Source organism: Sturnira hondurensis, unplaced genomic scaffold (genome assembly GCF_014824575.4).
Source record: "Sturnira hondurensis isolate 20B ecotype Veracruz unplaced genomic scaffold, ASM1482457v3 Scaffold0013190, whole genome shotgun sequence".
NCBI lineage: Eukaryota > Metazoa > Chordata > Mammalia > Chiroptera > Phyllostomidae > Sturnira > Sturnira hondurensis.
In genome coordinates, this window is record NW_028085821.1 from 439,889 (window position 1) to 455,462 (window position 15,574).

The window sequence follows — 15,574 nt, forward strand, 5'->3', positions numbered from 1 at the left end:
ATGATATTGTCAATTATAACAAAGTAACATTGAGAAAAACATTATTCAAGGACCTGATTAAGAGGGAACCTTTTTTTAAAAATATATTTTATTGATTATACCATTACAGTTGTTCTATTCCCCCCCTTCAATCCCCTCCACCTGCACCTTCCCTCCCCCACCATTCTCCCCCCTCCTTAGTTTATAACCACGTGTCTCAAGTTCTTTGGATTCTATAATTCCCCCACTATTCTCGCCCTCCCCCCTATCTATTTTCTACCTACCATCTATGCTATTTTCTGTGCCTTCTCCCCCCTTCTCCCCCTCCTACTCCCCTGTTTCTAACCCTCCATGTGTTCTTCATTTCTATAGTTCCACTCCTGATCTAGCTGTCCTCTTGGTTTGCTTTTGTTTTAGGTGTGGTTGTTAATAACTGTGTGTTTGCTGTCCTTTCACTGTTAATATTTTTCATCTTCTTTTTCTTATATAAGTCCCTTTAGCATTTCATATAATAAGGGCTTGGTGATGATGAACTCCTTGAACTTGACCTTATCTGAGAAGCACTTTGTCACTAGACAAAAGTTTCAACTTATCAAGAAGACATAATGTGCCTGCAGAATACAGAACTTAGAATAACTTAGTCCTTATTTATATAAATTCGCCTATGATAAAATTGGTTTCATTACACATCATTTTGTTCAAAGTCACGTAATCTATTGCCTACTTTAAGCGAGGACTTTGAGGACTTCCTGTTTGTCGATGTCTCATGTTTCCCATTGAATCTATAATACATTTTGACTTGATTGAAATTAGTATAGCTATACCAATTTTTTTTATATGATGCCCTTTCACATTTTTTTTTTTTACTATTTTGCTTTCAATCTTTATGTAGCCTTAGTTTTAGATGTATTTTTTTAATAGGCAACTTATAACTGAGTTTTCATTTGGCAGGTCTGAAAAATATCTTTACTATATATCTTCATGCTTTTTCTGCTTTCTGCATATTCTATTTCCTCTGACTTTCTCATTTTTGTTTAGTGTTGAGCTTTTTAAATTTCTTGTTGGGGATTTTTTTCTCAAATATATAATATTTGAGGGGAAAAAGGAAGGGTTTGTTCCCTTTGTGGGAACAAGTATAAAGGACACATGGACAAAAACTAGGGGGGTGGAAATGGGAGGGAGGTGGGGAGCACCGGGGGGTGGGCTGGGTTGGGAGTAAAAGACAGAAAACTGTACTTGAACAACAATTAAAACTTAAAAAGCCAACAAAAATGTGTAGTATTTGGAGACTGCTCATTTTTAAGAGCAGCTGATACAAAATGGTTAGAAAGTCTGTACATAGACAGACGTGTGGCCGGTAAGACTTGGGGAAATGGGGTTGTGGTGGGTGGGAATTTGGTGGTTTCATGGGGTCCCCCTCAGTTGATCGTAAGACTTTCAAGATGGGCAGAGCTGGTTAGTTTTCTTTGGGATGTAATTTGTGTCTTCAAAACCTAGCATAGTGTAGTAATATCAGTGTAATATCAGCGACTGATGTCGGAATTGGGGAAGGTGGCATAGGGCACAGTAGTAGATTCTGGAGTGACACCTTTCTGGCCTTTGGCACAGACGTCGGCACCTCTGGGCCTTGGCACACAAGCTGACGGCATGAGTAGCTGTGGCAGCAGCTTGGGTGGATGCCAGTGGAACAGGGTAGCTTGGGAACTACCCTTGACACCTGTGTCCACTGGAAAATAGCACCATTGTAGGCACAGGTTCTAGCAGAACAAGTACAACTCTGAAAGCTTGTTGAATTATTTGGGAAGAGCCTTGTGGGCCTGAATGCTCACAAGGGTGGTGGAAACGTGGCCTCAGTCCCTCTCGTTCCTCCTGTAGGTGGGTGTGATGCAGCTTGTGTGGCACACGTGCGAGAGCAGAGCCTGGGATTCTTTATTGCTGAAATGAACGGAGCTGTATAATTAACAACAATGCATAGCAACTTGAAGGACCAATAATATGTTATCACTTCTAATTTGAAGGGTGTGTGATAGTAATTAAAATTGTTAGACTAAAGGGATGCCCTCTGGGCTTGGCTCCAGACAGAGTTCAGATCCAGAGATGGCTGACGGTGAAAGGTGTGTGATGTGTACCCCAATAGTATTCAACACCTAGGAAGTGTTTGAGTTCTGTACCTGCTGCCCCAAATTACTCCTGTTGTTGGCAGACTCAAGTCTAGGGCCCCCCACAACTTCTGTGAGACTCTCTCCAGCTCTCCACGCTCCACTCAGCAATGCCTGCCTGATCTGATCTTGTCATCAACACTTCGTAGCAAACCTATGCAATCTCCAAGCTATCCTTTACCTATCTTTATTTTGTCTCTTGTTAACACTTTTCATTTCAAAATCAGGTTCCCTTTAGAATAGCGAGCTATGAGATATAACATCTTTATCTACTTTCTCATCTGTGAGATGCACAGATATTCCCACACCCATTGCCACTCATTTGACACACTCATACTGTGCCACACCTCACATTCTAACAGGTTGGTTTTAATTAGAACATGTATCCCATTTTTTATAGGAGGGGAGTGCTGTTCTGAACTTCAGCATACTTATAAAATTTGTACATGTAAATAGTACGTTAAAACTTAAGCAAAAGTCCCCCTCTTTTGGGGGGCAGTGGCATAAGGAACGCACACAGTACACTTCTCCTTGTTCTTAACTGGAGTAGTCTGAAAACCAGCCCCAGGCTCCAGCCACTCAGGTGACTTTTCTCGCAGCCAGTTTAGTGGCATTCCTTTGTAAAAGGAATTTAAGGATTGATAAAACTGAAGAAAATATTCAAACTATTCACATTTTTGCACTCCAAAAATTTTCTTTGGTAATGGTTATAACTGTTGGTATTGCAACTGACAGAAGCTATGTCAGGTTAATTTAAGAACAAAGGTAGGAGCCAATAAGTAGACGAGAGTAGTAATTATTAGGAACCGACAGGGTGTCCCCTGGAATCCTGGGTGCAGGGACGCAGGTCTCTCTCCAGAAGGCTTTGGAAGTAGTTTTCCACACCACCAATGTTCTCTCTCATCTCTCTTCTCGCCTTTGCATGGTTCTCTCTCTGTCTCATCACGGCCTCCCCACCCATCTTTCTCTCTCTCCCCACTTCTCTCTCGCTGCAGAATTAGTTTCCTGCTTCACAGAGAATTGAATGTAGTCACCAATAATCACCAACTTGTTCTTCATCCAGATCTCTGGAGAGAGATTTCCTTCTTTCTTTCTTTGAGTCTTGGCCCTGACTTAGTAGATAAGGAAAAATTGGCTTATTGGCAGCTTGGTTACCATTGTAACCAACATGTTATCGATACATGTAACATACATCGATACATGTAACATGTATCGATAACCTTACTCCATACACTTCAGACTTACACCAGGGAAGGTGGTATAGGAGGGAGGGAAGTATTAGACAAGAGGTGCTGGGTAGCCCAGGAAGTGGCTCTGAGGTGCTATTTTCTTTCCCTGGAAACTTACGCGTTTACAAGTGCCAGGCCTGTGGTCTAGCTAGAATATATGGAGATATCAGGAATTTGCTGAATGAGTAAATGAATAAGAAGTAAGATAGATTCTTAGCTAATGTAAATCCACATGCTGCAAGAGGAGTTCTTGGATGAAAACAAAAATAGCCCCTTTTCCTTCCTTCACTGGAGTTGAGAATTAAGAAACAGAGTTAGTTGTCTATGGGGAAAAGAATAAGAGGTGGTTGAATGCATATCTAAAGAAGATGGAGAAAGAGGAGGAGGAGAAGAGAGAGGAAAGCATAATTATTATACTATGACAAAGCAATTATGCTTTGAATTTGAAAATTTTGTAGGCAATAAACAATCTAACTTTTCATGTTTATTTTATTACACACACGGGAGAAATTATAGTTTCTGCCAAAAATTAATTATTGATTTTATGTCCCATTATTTTCATTCCATTAATTTGAACCTATCTTGACCTTTTAACAGCCACGTACGATTACCTTCACTGACATACACCAATTAAAATTTAACTTGTTTTTTGTCCTACTTTGAGTGGCAACAGAATCCAGCAGAATCTATAAGTTTTTTGCCTCTCTAATTACTTTGGGAGGAAGCATCATTATGCAGGTAAATTAATTAATGCCATTCTGGCTCAGCTTACAATTTCACTGCTATAGTTCAGATACATTTTCTTTAAATAATTTTGAATACATCGAATGCTACTTAACTTTAAAATAGGATTAGTTTAGATATGGAATTAATTTTAGGTGATTTGTGACTCTGCAAGCCCTTAGGGATGTATTGGTGTTCTGTTGACAACAAGCTCAGGATTTAAAGATTTTTGTGCTTCCTGTGACTTTTCCAGTGACTTCAGTAAAGAAACTTGAAGCGTCTTGGTAGTGTTTAATTTGTCAGAGGTAGAAGACAGCTCCATTCTGAGCAGTCGGTTAGATTGGATATTCCTGGAGTGGTTGGGAGCTTGAGAAAAAATTTAACGAATAAACAAACTGGGGGAATAACCTAAAAAATTCTATAACTTTAAGATTAGTTTTGAGGTTACGTTGCTTTATAAATTTATAAACTTCTACATTTTTACTTTAAAGAACAAGTAAAAATGTAGTTTGGCAGTATGCATTTTCAGGGTAGTGAAGTAAATTTTTTTCACATGGATAAGTGAATGGGGTTTATAAACTCTATATATCTTGTATTGTTTGTGCAGCGAGTTGGTGCACAAAGTTATGTAGTGATATCTACTCTTTTTAAATGGACTTTTAAAAACATTAAGATTCAGTAGACACCATGCAATGATTTTACAATATTTTACTTTTTTTCATTATGAGTCAACTAACTTTTATTCAAATTAAATAATAAATTTACATATGATTATAGAAAGTCAAGAATGTGTTCTTCACTGTGATTTGATTATATTCTGGACTTTAGCTTTTTATTCCATAAGTGGTAATAAAAATGATACAATGATATTCTATTCCAACTCTGTTAGAAGATCATAATTACACAGCTTACCATTTATCTTTGGTGTCTTCTTCTAGTTTAATTTATATTGCAAGTCTTTGACTTTATCTTTTACCCTCCTTATTGTATGGCCCTGGTATTCGGGGATCTAAGTAATCTCCTTACATTAATCAGTAACTACTTATTTCGTTTAACTATTTATTGCATTCTTAAATTATACTGTACACTGGGCAATTATACCTAGGTGAATGAAACATGATCCTCACCTTTGATGAACCAAGTCTTTTGGGAGAGAGGGGCACTGTGAGAAAAACCATCACAGTACTCTGGGAAATTTTTTTAACATAGAAGTGTATTCAAAGCAATAAAGTAACCCTGCAGAAGGGATATCGTTTAGAAGCAATGTCAGGAGATTTCTCAGTGCTTAGGTTGAGTCACTAATCTTAGGCCAGAAGAAAGGGGACAGCATTTCAGACAAAGTGCACTGCATACAAAGACACCGTTAAGGTGCATCACAGAATGGTGGATGTTTAGTCAGATTGACTACTTGGAGCAGGGCCAGAAAAAAGGAGACTGTGAGATAGAAGGAGTTGAGTCTAACAAAGAGGATGCCTCACAAAGAGTGGAGGGTCTTTTTACCCCTGCTTTACTCTGTGACAGTGGGAACCACAACAATTATTTTAGAAGATGGGTCCAGGAGATGGACCATCCTTCTACATGCTTATTATGAATAGTTGTTAGAAGCTTTAAATAATTTACTTCATGTAATCCTCAAGAAACCCTGGTGAAGGGAAGATATTTGTATTCCCCATTCTACAGATAAAGAACTGGGCAATTACTGAGTTGATCGTTTGTCCCAGGTTAGAGCAGGGTGGTTTGCAAACTCAGCACTTTCCGGTTGTGGGACTCCTGCTCCTCTGTTGTACCGTAATACATCCCCAGGTCACGCTGGCGGCAACAGAGAGTCTGTAGTATGAGAAACACAGAGATAAATAGGAGGTTGTTGTGTAATTCAGAGCAGAGGTGGTTTTGAGTGGAGTTAAGATATTGGTTTTGACGATGAAAGGAAAGCAGAATGGATTCGAGAGCTCTTCAGAAGTGACCTCAGTGATTATCCAAATGTTGAGAGTAGAGGAGAGGGAGGAATTGCTGTTACACTATGGTTTCTGCATCTAATATAAATTCATTTCACTAAATGGGCTGAAGTGAGGGAAGGAATACAAAGAATAGTTGGTGTTTGGTGGATGTCAGGGCTGGTTTGTTTGATGAAAACTCCGTCTATAGTCTTTTAATGTATGTGTTCCTTATAGAAATTAGAAGGGAGGAGTGGCTAAAATTGGAGAATTTGAGGAGGTACTTTATTTGTAAGCAAGGTCCAGATGCAATTTTAATAACTCCAGGCTACTTCTAACAGCTGTCTGCAGCGTTTTGACATTCCAGTGGATCTTGCTCCATAGCTTCCCACCCCTGCTCTTTCCCAGAAGGTCCATACGCATGTATCGAGCTCCATCAAATCCTCTCAATAATCAAGAGCCAGGAATTTTGAGCAACCCCCACCTAAAATGTGGTCTTTTGGATAATAGTTGATTAAATGACTAGACTAAAGGCTAGGAATCATTTCATTATGAACACAAAAAGATTGTGAAAAGGCTAATATAATAATAAATCTAGATTTAATATCTGGAGTTCTGTAGTGACTAATTTTACCTCAGTACTGTAAGAATGTTTGGAGTTTTGTTGTGTTTAATGCAGGCCTGTACTCATGTAAGTCAACTCCTTGTTTATGGTTAACTTATGTATGAAGCCCTCAATCTTGCTTCCGTTGCCCAAACATGGCTGGGAGAGACAGCTGAGACATTATGAAACCAGCCGGCCACAGATGGATCTTCAATGGAGCACAAATTGTATTGGCTTGGTGATCTATGTGTGTTGCCTCCTGTTAAATTTTCAGGAGCTCAGCTCCTAAATCATCAGGCATTGAGTGCATCCACTTACACATAAATAATAGGGTGAAGTGAACTGAGCCTTTTTTTTATAGTGATCAAGACTTTCACCTGTAAGACTAACTCATATGATAGTGTCATTGACTGTTCAGCCCATGTTATAGTCTGTTTAGTTTGTGGGCATTTGGCACATGGGTTGTACTTGGTATGATAGTCTTGGTAGCTCATGTTTTCAGTCTAATTATGAACCTTTCTGAGATCCTGTAACTTTAAAGTTCCCCATATTCATTTTGGATTTGACAGTTGAACTTGAAATCTCAAGAAAAAATAAAAACCAAAGCTGTAGCCTGAAAAGAAATTCATTTAGAATCATTAGAAAAATTTTAGTGATCAATATTTTCCTAGAAGGCTAATAGAACTGCAAAACTTTTGAGGTCTATGCATATAGATCTAAATATGCATAGATATTTAGCTGGAAATAACCAACTAAATTACGAAACAAAATAAAAGATGTATAAATACTTGAAACAATTAGCTAAAACTCCAAACAAAACTGAAACTTTAATGGTGCCTTCCAGCAAATAAAATTTAATTCTGAATCACTCCCTCAAATCATTGGGTAAAAAAACCTCACAACTTAATGAGTCCAATGTGTTACTGAAACTGGTTCAAATTGCTGATGTAAATGTATGCACACCCTGTCCTTTACAACCTAAGCTGGAAATGCTGTTAAATCTTAATGCATATGCAAATCAGTGAACTAGTAATTGAAAATTTTGATGGGTCTGCATATTTGCAATTCTTAATATTTGTCCAAAACAGCAAAACTAAGAATAACAACTAACTTTCATACTCACTCTTCACTTTCAAATCTATTAGTTATTTTATTAACTGTCTGTGCCTCATCACCTGCATTGTTGTCATAGCACCCAGTACTTGCACCGGCCCCCGGCCACAGAGGAAGGGCCTGTCTTTACATTGTGCTGATACGTTATCGTCATGTCTGCGGAACAGCCATTCTGCAGTGGAGATACAAATGTAGACAGAGAAACACAGTGAAAACACAAAACAGCTTAAAAAGGTGTTTCTGTCTTCCTCTAGAAGAGTTAATAATTCAATCTCATTTTATTCTGCTTCTAGGGTGTGTTGTACATAGGTCTCCCCATGCGTGTAGAAATCAATATGAATAATTTGGGTCATTTCATTAATTCATACATTCAGCAAATGTTGATCACTTACTCTACGTAGGTGTTGCTCTAGATGCTAGGAAATCAACAGTGAAAACAATGGCCAGCATAACTCCCTGTCCTCCCCAGGGTTCATTGTCCAGTTTTAAATATTGTTTTCTCTGTTGGTTTTCAGTGATATGGTCCTGTTTCTTGACATGCTGGTAATTTTTAAATAAATGTTGGATGTCATTGTACGTAGAGGTAATATTTACATTTGGATGTCTACAGGTAAATGTATAGAGGATCTAAGTGATACTTTATTCTTTCAGAATAAATACTTTATTCTTTCAGAATAAGAGTGAGTGAACTCACTCTTTCCTCTGTCAAGTAGAAAGAGTAGAACCTAATCGCCATAATCCAGTCATTGGATGGACTGGGTAAGGACTGATTTCCAGTTTCATCAGAAACCCCGTCTATCTTCAGTGTTCTCTAGCCCTCCAGGACTGTATATTCTCTTGGGCCATTCTATCTGGCAGGCTCTAAACTGTAGTAGTCTTTTCAGCAGGGGTACTTTGACACGCCTCTGCTATGCAATTCAGAGGCTTTCTGCTTAGTGTCTTAGCTTACTCCTGAACAAGTTTATAATTTAGCAAATTCTTCAAGGAAAACTAGGTGTGCATCATGCTCTCTTCTGGGCCCCTACTTTCTCATGAGGATCTGGCTCCCTGAGTTCAAATGTCTCTCCGATCCACTGAGACGCCTCTGCCCAGGTAGGGTCCAGAATCAACAGATCAGAAAGTATGGCTAACTTTTCACAATTCTTTTCAATCTGATACCTTGGTTTTTCTACTCCTCATTGCTTCATCAGCTCTCATATGCCTCTAAGCAGATTTGGGGGGTAATTTTAATATTTTATTTAAATTCTTCAGCTGTTTTTTGCTTAATCGTTGATTTATTGCAAGCTTATGCATTTCATTCCTATTTTTAGATACTGAAATAAAAATTTGAAGATTACATGAAATAAATTATTTAAATGATGTACATACATTTACATCATCAATTTGAACCAGTTTGGTGTGTGTAACTTCTATTATATACACATTTGTACAACCATAATAAGTGTGCCCCGAAATCTCCACCTAGCATGATGTATTCTGAACTCATTGGCAAAGTGGGCAGGTAGGGATGTGGCACTGAGCACATTCTTCCAAATAGTTGTCATTGGAAGAGCTGGGCAGTTGAGGGCTAATGCTCTGCCACACGCTGAGGTCCCTGCCCCAGAACTGTTTGGCAGTGGTGGTGCTGCTGAAGGAGCAATGCCGAGCTGTCCCCCAGTTATCCCGGGGGCTTTCCCATAGAGGCTGCTTAGATCAGTGGACTCAGTGGGAGTCCGGGGCTTGATAGTAGCTCTGGGGAGATGCAGCTTAGATACGACCCTTGACTTCTGATAATGAATTATCCTCAAAGGAAATAAGTTGTGTCTACTAGAATACTGGCAAGTGGAATAGATAACCTCTGTGGGATTTTTTTTCCTGTCTCTCCACTCATACTTGCAGGAAGAAGGTGTAGCATAGTGTGGTTAATTGCCTAGACTTAGGGAATCAATCAAATTTAGATTCAAATGTTGTCTATTTATTAGATGCTTGACCTTGAAAAAGTTGTAAAGACTCTTGAAAGGCCTTCATTTTGTATCTCTGAAACAGGGATAACAATACATTTCATTGTGCTGACGTGAAAGTTGATGGAGACACAGTATTTAAATTGCTAGTAACAATCCCTGGCACATTGTAAGCGCCCACTTTATGGGAGCTATAAGTTTTGGGCTGTTATGGAAAGCCATGCACTTAGAGACTCAGAATTTGGGGGTGAGGCCTTTAGAAATTTGTATAGAACCTCCAAGGTAGATGAGCGAAGCATGTGGGAAGAGTTGCTTTTTAAAGTTTGTGAGTTTGCTTTTGTTAAGTAAAATTACTTCATTATCTGTTTATTTTACGGATTACAGAACTATCTAAAATAACCCCAGAAAATAAATAACCAAACTGGAGATGGTCTACCTCTCAATGGCTTCAAAACTCTGTGTTTTTTTTGGACTTTTAATAGATAAATAACAAACATGCCATCATTTACTATGTGTTGTTTACAGTTAATCTAAGAAGACTCAAGTTCAACTAGTATTATAAATTGTGCAGGTTTTATCATATAAGAAGAGGAGCAAAATTTAAAATAAAAAAACCTGAGTAGAAGAAACTTAGAGTTGAGAAAGAGAGAGAGAAACAACAGACAGAAAAAGAGATTTAGTTCCTAACTATACCATTCATTAGTTATATAATATTGATTAGGCAATTTAAATGATCTCTCTGAGTCCCAATTTTCTGAGAAATTGAAAAATGAAAAAATAATACTTAGGATTTTCTTGACTATCAAGAAAATGGAAATGAAAATGCTTAGTCAACAATAAGGATGGTCTTATTACTTGGTATTTAATAATCACTTGTACCTTTGAATCTCTCTCTGAGCTGTGAAGAATATGAACTGGTGTTAGAGCAAGCAGACAAGAATCAGCTAAACAAAAGGAATGGTGAATCTTCTGGTTATTATTATTTAAGTAATAATTTAGGTAAATAGTGTTCGAATCAAATTTTACATTGCTTCACTGTGTGGAAATTTCTTCTGAACCCTGACATTATTCTGAACACTTCTCAGGTGTGATATTGTATCTAAAGCGTACTCCCAGCACCTTTTCACTAGTTCTGAGTGACAGAACTGAAAGAAAGTGAGCTCTTCTCTTTCGGTTCAAGTTACTCTAATCCAGGAATTGTTTCTGCTCTCCTCATGCCTGAGTGAGCAGGAAATGATGCCTTTGCTGAGTTTTTCTGTTTGATTTCCCAAAAGCTGTCATCAGTCTTACAGCCCAGAATGAAATGCCCGTGGTAATGGGCATAGTCACAGTCTTCATTGCTAATTGGAACTGACCCAGACACCCTCAGAGATCTTCCTAGCCTTGCAGATTTGTAAGTGTATGATCTGAGACAAAGCCAGAAAGCATACTGAAAGGGGGAGAAGTCCCCGTGCGTGTTGCTGAACCAGGAAGCTTTGACCGTATGGCTCTCTGAGTCCGGACAATGTCTTGTGTGTTTGTTTCCACAGAGCATATATCATTACAGACTATATGGGCATCCGCAATGAGAGTTTCATGAAATTAGCTGCTGTAGGGACCTGGATGGGGGACTTTGTCACAGCTTGGATGGTAAGAAATTTTAACTTCACCCATTTCAAACAGATGGAAGATATGTTTGTAATGTTGGACAGACACTGCTTTCTATTGCTTAGAGCAAAACAGCCACCTCTGTTCTGAGTGGAACGAATTCATGAATATAGATATATCTAGAGATTGTGTGCAAAATCTGTCTAGCTCAGGAAAAATAATACAATTATAATATTGACGGCTGTCCCCTGGAGGGACGGATGCACACACACACGTACACATTCATGAAATTAATAGAAAATTATTCCCCGTGAAGTGCTAAATAATTTTTTAAAAATTTGTTTTTTTCACATGTGCAGTTTTCAGGTAAGGAATATTGTCTGGCCTGTCTCCAAAAACCATATTAAACATTCTTTAAGGATTTTAAAAACTGTTTTCCACATTTGTTCTTCTCATTGAACCTAACCTAATGATAACTGAGAGTTCTGAGAGTTGTATATTTTAATCTCTTTCATGTATTATTAGTTTTTATTGTTATAGGCCTGCAACAATTAGACAAATTATATCTCATGCTGAGGTCATGTGACAAGAAAGTGGCTTCTGTTTTTAACCATTGGGTTAATTAAACACAATATGTAGCTCTAGGACCTATAAGTTTATAAGAGAACCTTGGAGGAGAAATAGCAGTACCTCTCATAAAAATGAAACACTTTATCGTTCACTGGTTCTTTTGTGAGGGCAGGTAATCCTTATTAGCTCTACTCATCTACTCACTTGACCATGAGACCTGCCAAAGGAATGAGGACAACTGAGCACACCAGGCTCGGGATGGACAGCCCCACAGATGCGCTCCAGAGGTCACAGGGGGACAGTCATGACTGTTACCACCATTTCTGTTGATGGCTTTGCTTATCACGTGGAAATGTTTTCTGGAAACAAGAAGCAGTGGTATCGTCACTGCTCCCACTGTGCTCATCCTGCAAGAGTACCAAATAACCACCAGGGAGTCTGTATAGCCTGGGTTCGAGCCTCCTCCCTCCTCTAGTCATTAGAGCCCAGGTGGTGAACTCAGGGCCCGCGGGCCGAATCCAGCCTCCACCTTGTTTTATCCGGCCTGGCACCTCGTTTCTACCTGGCGGCAGCACCGAGCTCCTTGCCCCTAGTTAAGGAGCAGTTACGTTCACACAGTCCTGAAATGACAGTCAGCCTTTTGAAGACTACCATGAGGCAGATGTGACCCCGAGTGAAAATGAGTTTGACACCCCTGAATTAGAGAATGTTAACTGAACAAATTACCAAATGCATCCCATTTCATTAACTTTAAAATCTAAATTTGAAAAGTGATTTATCTTATTTGTACTCCCTAGGAATAGCAATTAGAATAAGCTCACCTTTGGGACCAGACTGCCTCATATCACAAATTTCTCTTTCTGTCAGAAAAAAATTATTTGGAAGGGACTACATGAACTTTAAAACATATAATTTCTGTGAAATTTGAGGTGATGCCTTTTGAAGAATTTTTGCATTAATTGTGGATTGTGGATTTTGATTCCATTTTATAGTAAATCTGCTAACTAAATTGGAGAACTGGAGCAAGAACTCAGAAATGTGGATTCTCTGACCTTGCTACCAGTGGTTTGACCTTCCACGAGTAGTGCACAATTCTCAGAGCCTCAGTGAGCACATTTCTTACAAGAGACTAACAGGTCCCACCTATGCGTTACAGGTTTCTGTAAAGATTAAACGTGTGGCCCTGTGACAAGACTCACGATGCTGAAGTGGAATATAGGCCTAGTGCCTTATTGTTATTTGTGTTTTGGGGCCTCATCTCCTTGGCTGGGCCTTGAAGTGATGGCAAGCTCATTGATCCAAGCCTCAGGCTGCCCAAGCCTCCTGACCCTTCCATGGAACCCCAAGAGCATGAGTATTCTGCCTTATCCGAGGCCTGGAGTCCTGAGTGTCCAGAGTTTCCTTCCAATTGTCAATGCTAGTGTAGACTAAGGCAAAATGGCACATTGCTTCTTGGCTTCTAGCAGTGATGCTGGTAAAAGTCATCAGAAAAGCAACACATCACTAAGACCTAGGAGCTTGCTTTGTGATTTGTAGGCAAACGTCAGCCATTTGACACATGCATCATTTTCTTTCCCATGATGACATTGTTATTTGTTTGTGACCCAATTCCATCCAACTCCTCCACAGACTTTCCTCGAAGATAGTGTCTCTTAGGTCATACATGGCTGTGACTCTGTTTACAGGTTACGGTTTTCATTTAGATTTTTTTCTTTTGAACCATAAGGTGAGGTCCCATTCCTAGGGCAGCCTGGAGAGGCAAATGCACGGTGCAGCTTTGTCCAAAGACTTTCCCTGTTCTTGGTTGGACTCCTACCACAGGGATATATAAAAGTTTCACTGCTCAGCCTGTGGTGTTTCTTTTTCTCTGTCTGGTCAACCTTCCTAGTTTCTCCTCAATTTCCCACTGCAATGCCTCCTATTTCTACTAGCTAACCTGAGAACTAACTTTTTACCTCCCCCTGCACCATAGATTACTGCTTTGATCTATATTTCCAATACCACAGAAGTAGGACTAGAGTGAGAGTCAAGAAAACTATGTTTTAGGTTTAACTCAGCAATGCGATCTTGCATCCTTTAACCTTCTGAGGGCCTCTTATCTTCTCCCTTCTATAAACTAGGGAAGAATCCAAAGCCCCTTTCCGCCTGTGAAATACTGGCCTTTCCTTGCTAGACGCAGGGAAAGGGGTGGCACCAGAAGCACCGTGCTCTCCTGATTTGCAAGGACAGTCTCACAGGGAGGGTTCCCAGAGCACATCATTTTATTCCCAGTTCTGTTCACTGCCTTGGCGGTAAGTTTCTGTATAAATATTTATATGTCTACCTATGTGCTCATTGATAACATTTAAAAAAGAATGGTTTTCCTCATGAGAGGAGTTTAAGGCAGCTTTGACCTTCATCTGTCTACGGAGTTCTCATCATGCAATGAATATCAATGATGAAGGTGACTGTCGTGGAAAAACAAGCGACTCTGTACGTTTCCAGTGAAAGTATGAGTTTTCATGTATTTCTAAAGTAGAGGATTTTTCTTTTATGGAAATAATTCACCATTTCCCATGTTTTTTAAAAGGGGCCCCCAGGCTCGATGTGACCCACCCACAGGCAGGGGTATGTCACCCAATCTGATAAGCATCTCTGGCCCTCGCAGGACGGAGACCAGGCTCTGCCAGGCCCACTACCGAGGCAGTCCTGACTTTGTCTGGCTCTGTGGTCCACCTCGTGCAGAAATCAAAGGTATATAAGTCAAGGTTAATGTTACTAGCTTTTTGTCAAATAAAAGAATACAGAAAGTGATGCCTGGTGTAACGCATCCTTGAGCTGGTCCTTAATGTTGATAGGAGCAGAGGAAAGCTGTCATGAAGACATACATGAACCCAAACTCTGGGTGTCCCCTGTGACACCATTGCCACATATGTACAGATTTTCCCACACCCGGTGCCACTGAGCAAGGAGCTGAGGGGGACTGGCCGTCTGGCAGCACACTTCTCCAGTTGTACCTTCCCTCCTTCAGGAGACAAAGGTCACAACCTCTGCTCAGGTCTAGGGTGGCAAGAATTCAGAGGACATCATGATGGCACTGGCTTTTGTTCTTCGTTTATTCCCACGGGAAAACATCTCTACCTGTCTCATTGACACCTAACCATCCCTTACCCCAGCCCCTCCTTTGGGCTTTTCTCTTACAACAGTAAATGGTATATGACTCACAATCGTGACAGAAACATCAGAAACCAAGTTTGAGGTTCACTCCTGGGGAGTGGTGTACACAGGAGGGTACAAATACAGTGAGGGTGACGTGACCTCAAGAAGACAGTTCTCATGGTGAGCACTAAAGTCGTCATTGAACACCTTGTTTGGCCTTGACATAGTTACATATTGTCCCAGGATCGTAGGTATTTGTGTGTGTGTGTGTGTGTGTGTGTGTGTGTAATATGCCACTGCTAGCAAAGCTTCCACCATGGAGTTAATCATACACACACAAAACAATTTAGTTGTTTGCCAATTGACTTCACCTTTATTTCATGTCTTTAGAACCACCATTTGTTTTTTAAATCGTGTGTAATTTTCATAGACTTTTTCTCCTTGAAACTCAGAGTTCCACTAGCGCCAGACCAACTTAGTCAACACTTTCATGTGGAAGTGTCTTCATAGCCTTCGTAGCTGGATTATAACAAGAAATAAAACTTGTAGTTTTGCTTAATTATTTCTCTCTATTGAAACTCTAATATGAATATGACTT

At 39.6% G+C, this 15,574-nt stretch overlaps 1 protein-coding gene across 3 annotated transcripts in view; it reads left to right on the forward strand.

Moving 5' to 3' along the window:
• Positions 1-15,574, forward strand: part of TMEM117 (transmembrane protein 117) — a 402,837-nt gene that overhangs the window by 202,226 nt on the left and 185,037 nt on the right. For 2 of the 3 annotated variants that reach the window (XM_037061077.1, XM_037061079.1), the window contains exon 4: positions 11,211-11,310. The exons of the other annotated variant lie outside the window; for it this stretch is intronic. In XM_037061077.1, coding sequence (XP_036916972.1) covers positions 11,211-11,310 — 100 coding nt within the window. The remainder of the gene's footprint in view (positions 1-11,210; positions 11,311-15,574) is intronic. 3 annotated transcript variants of the gene reach the window in all.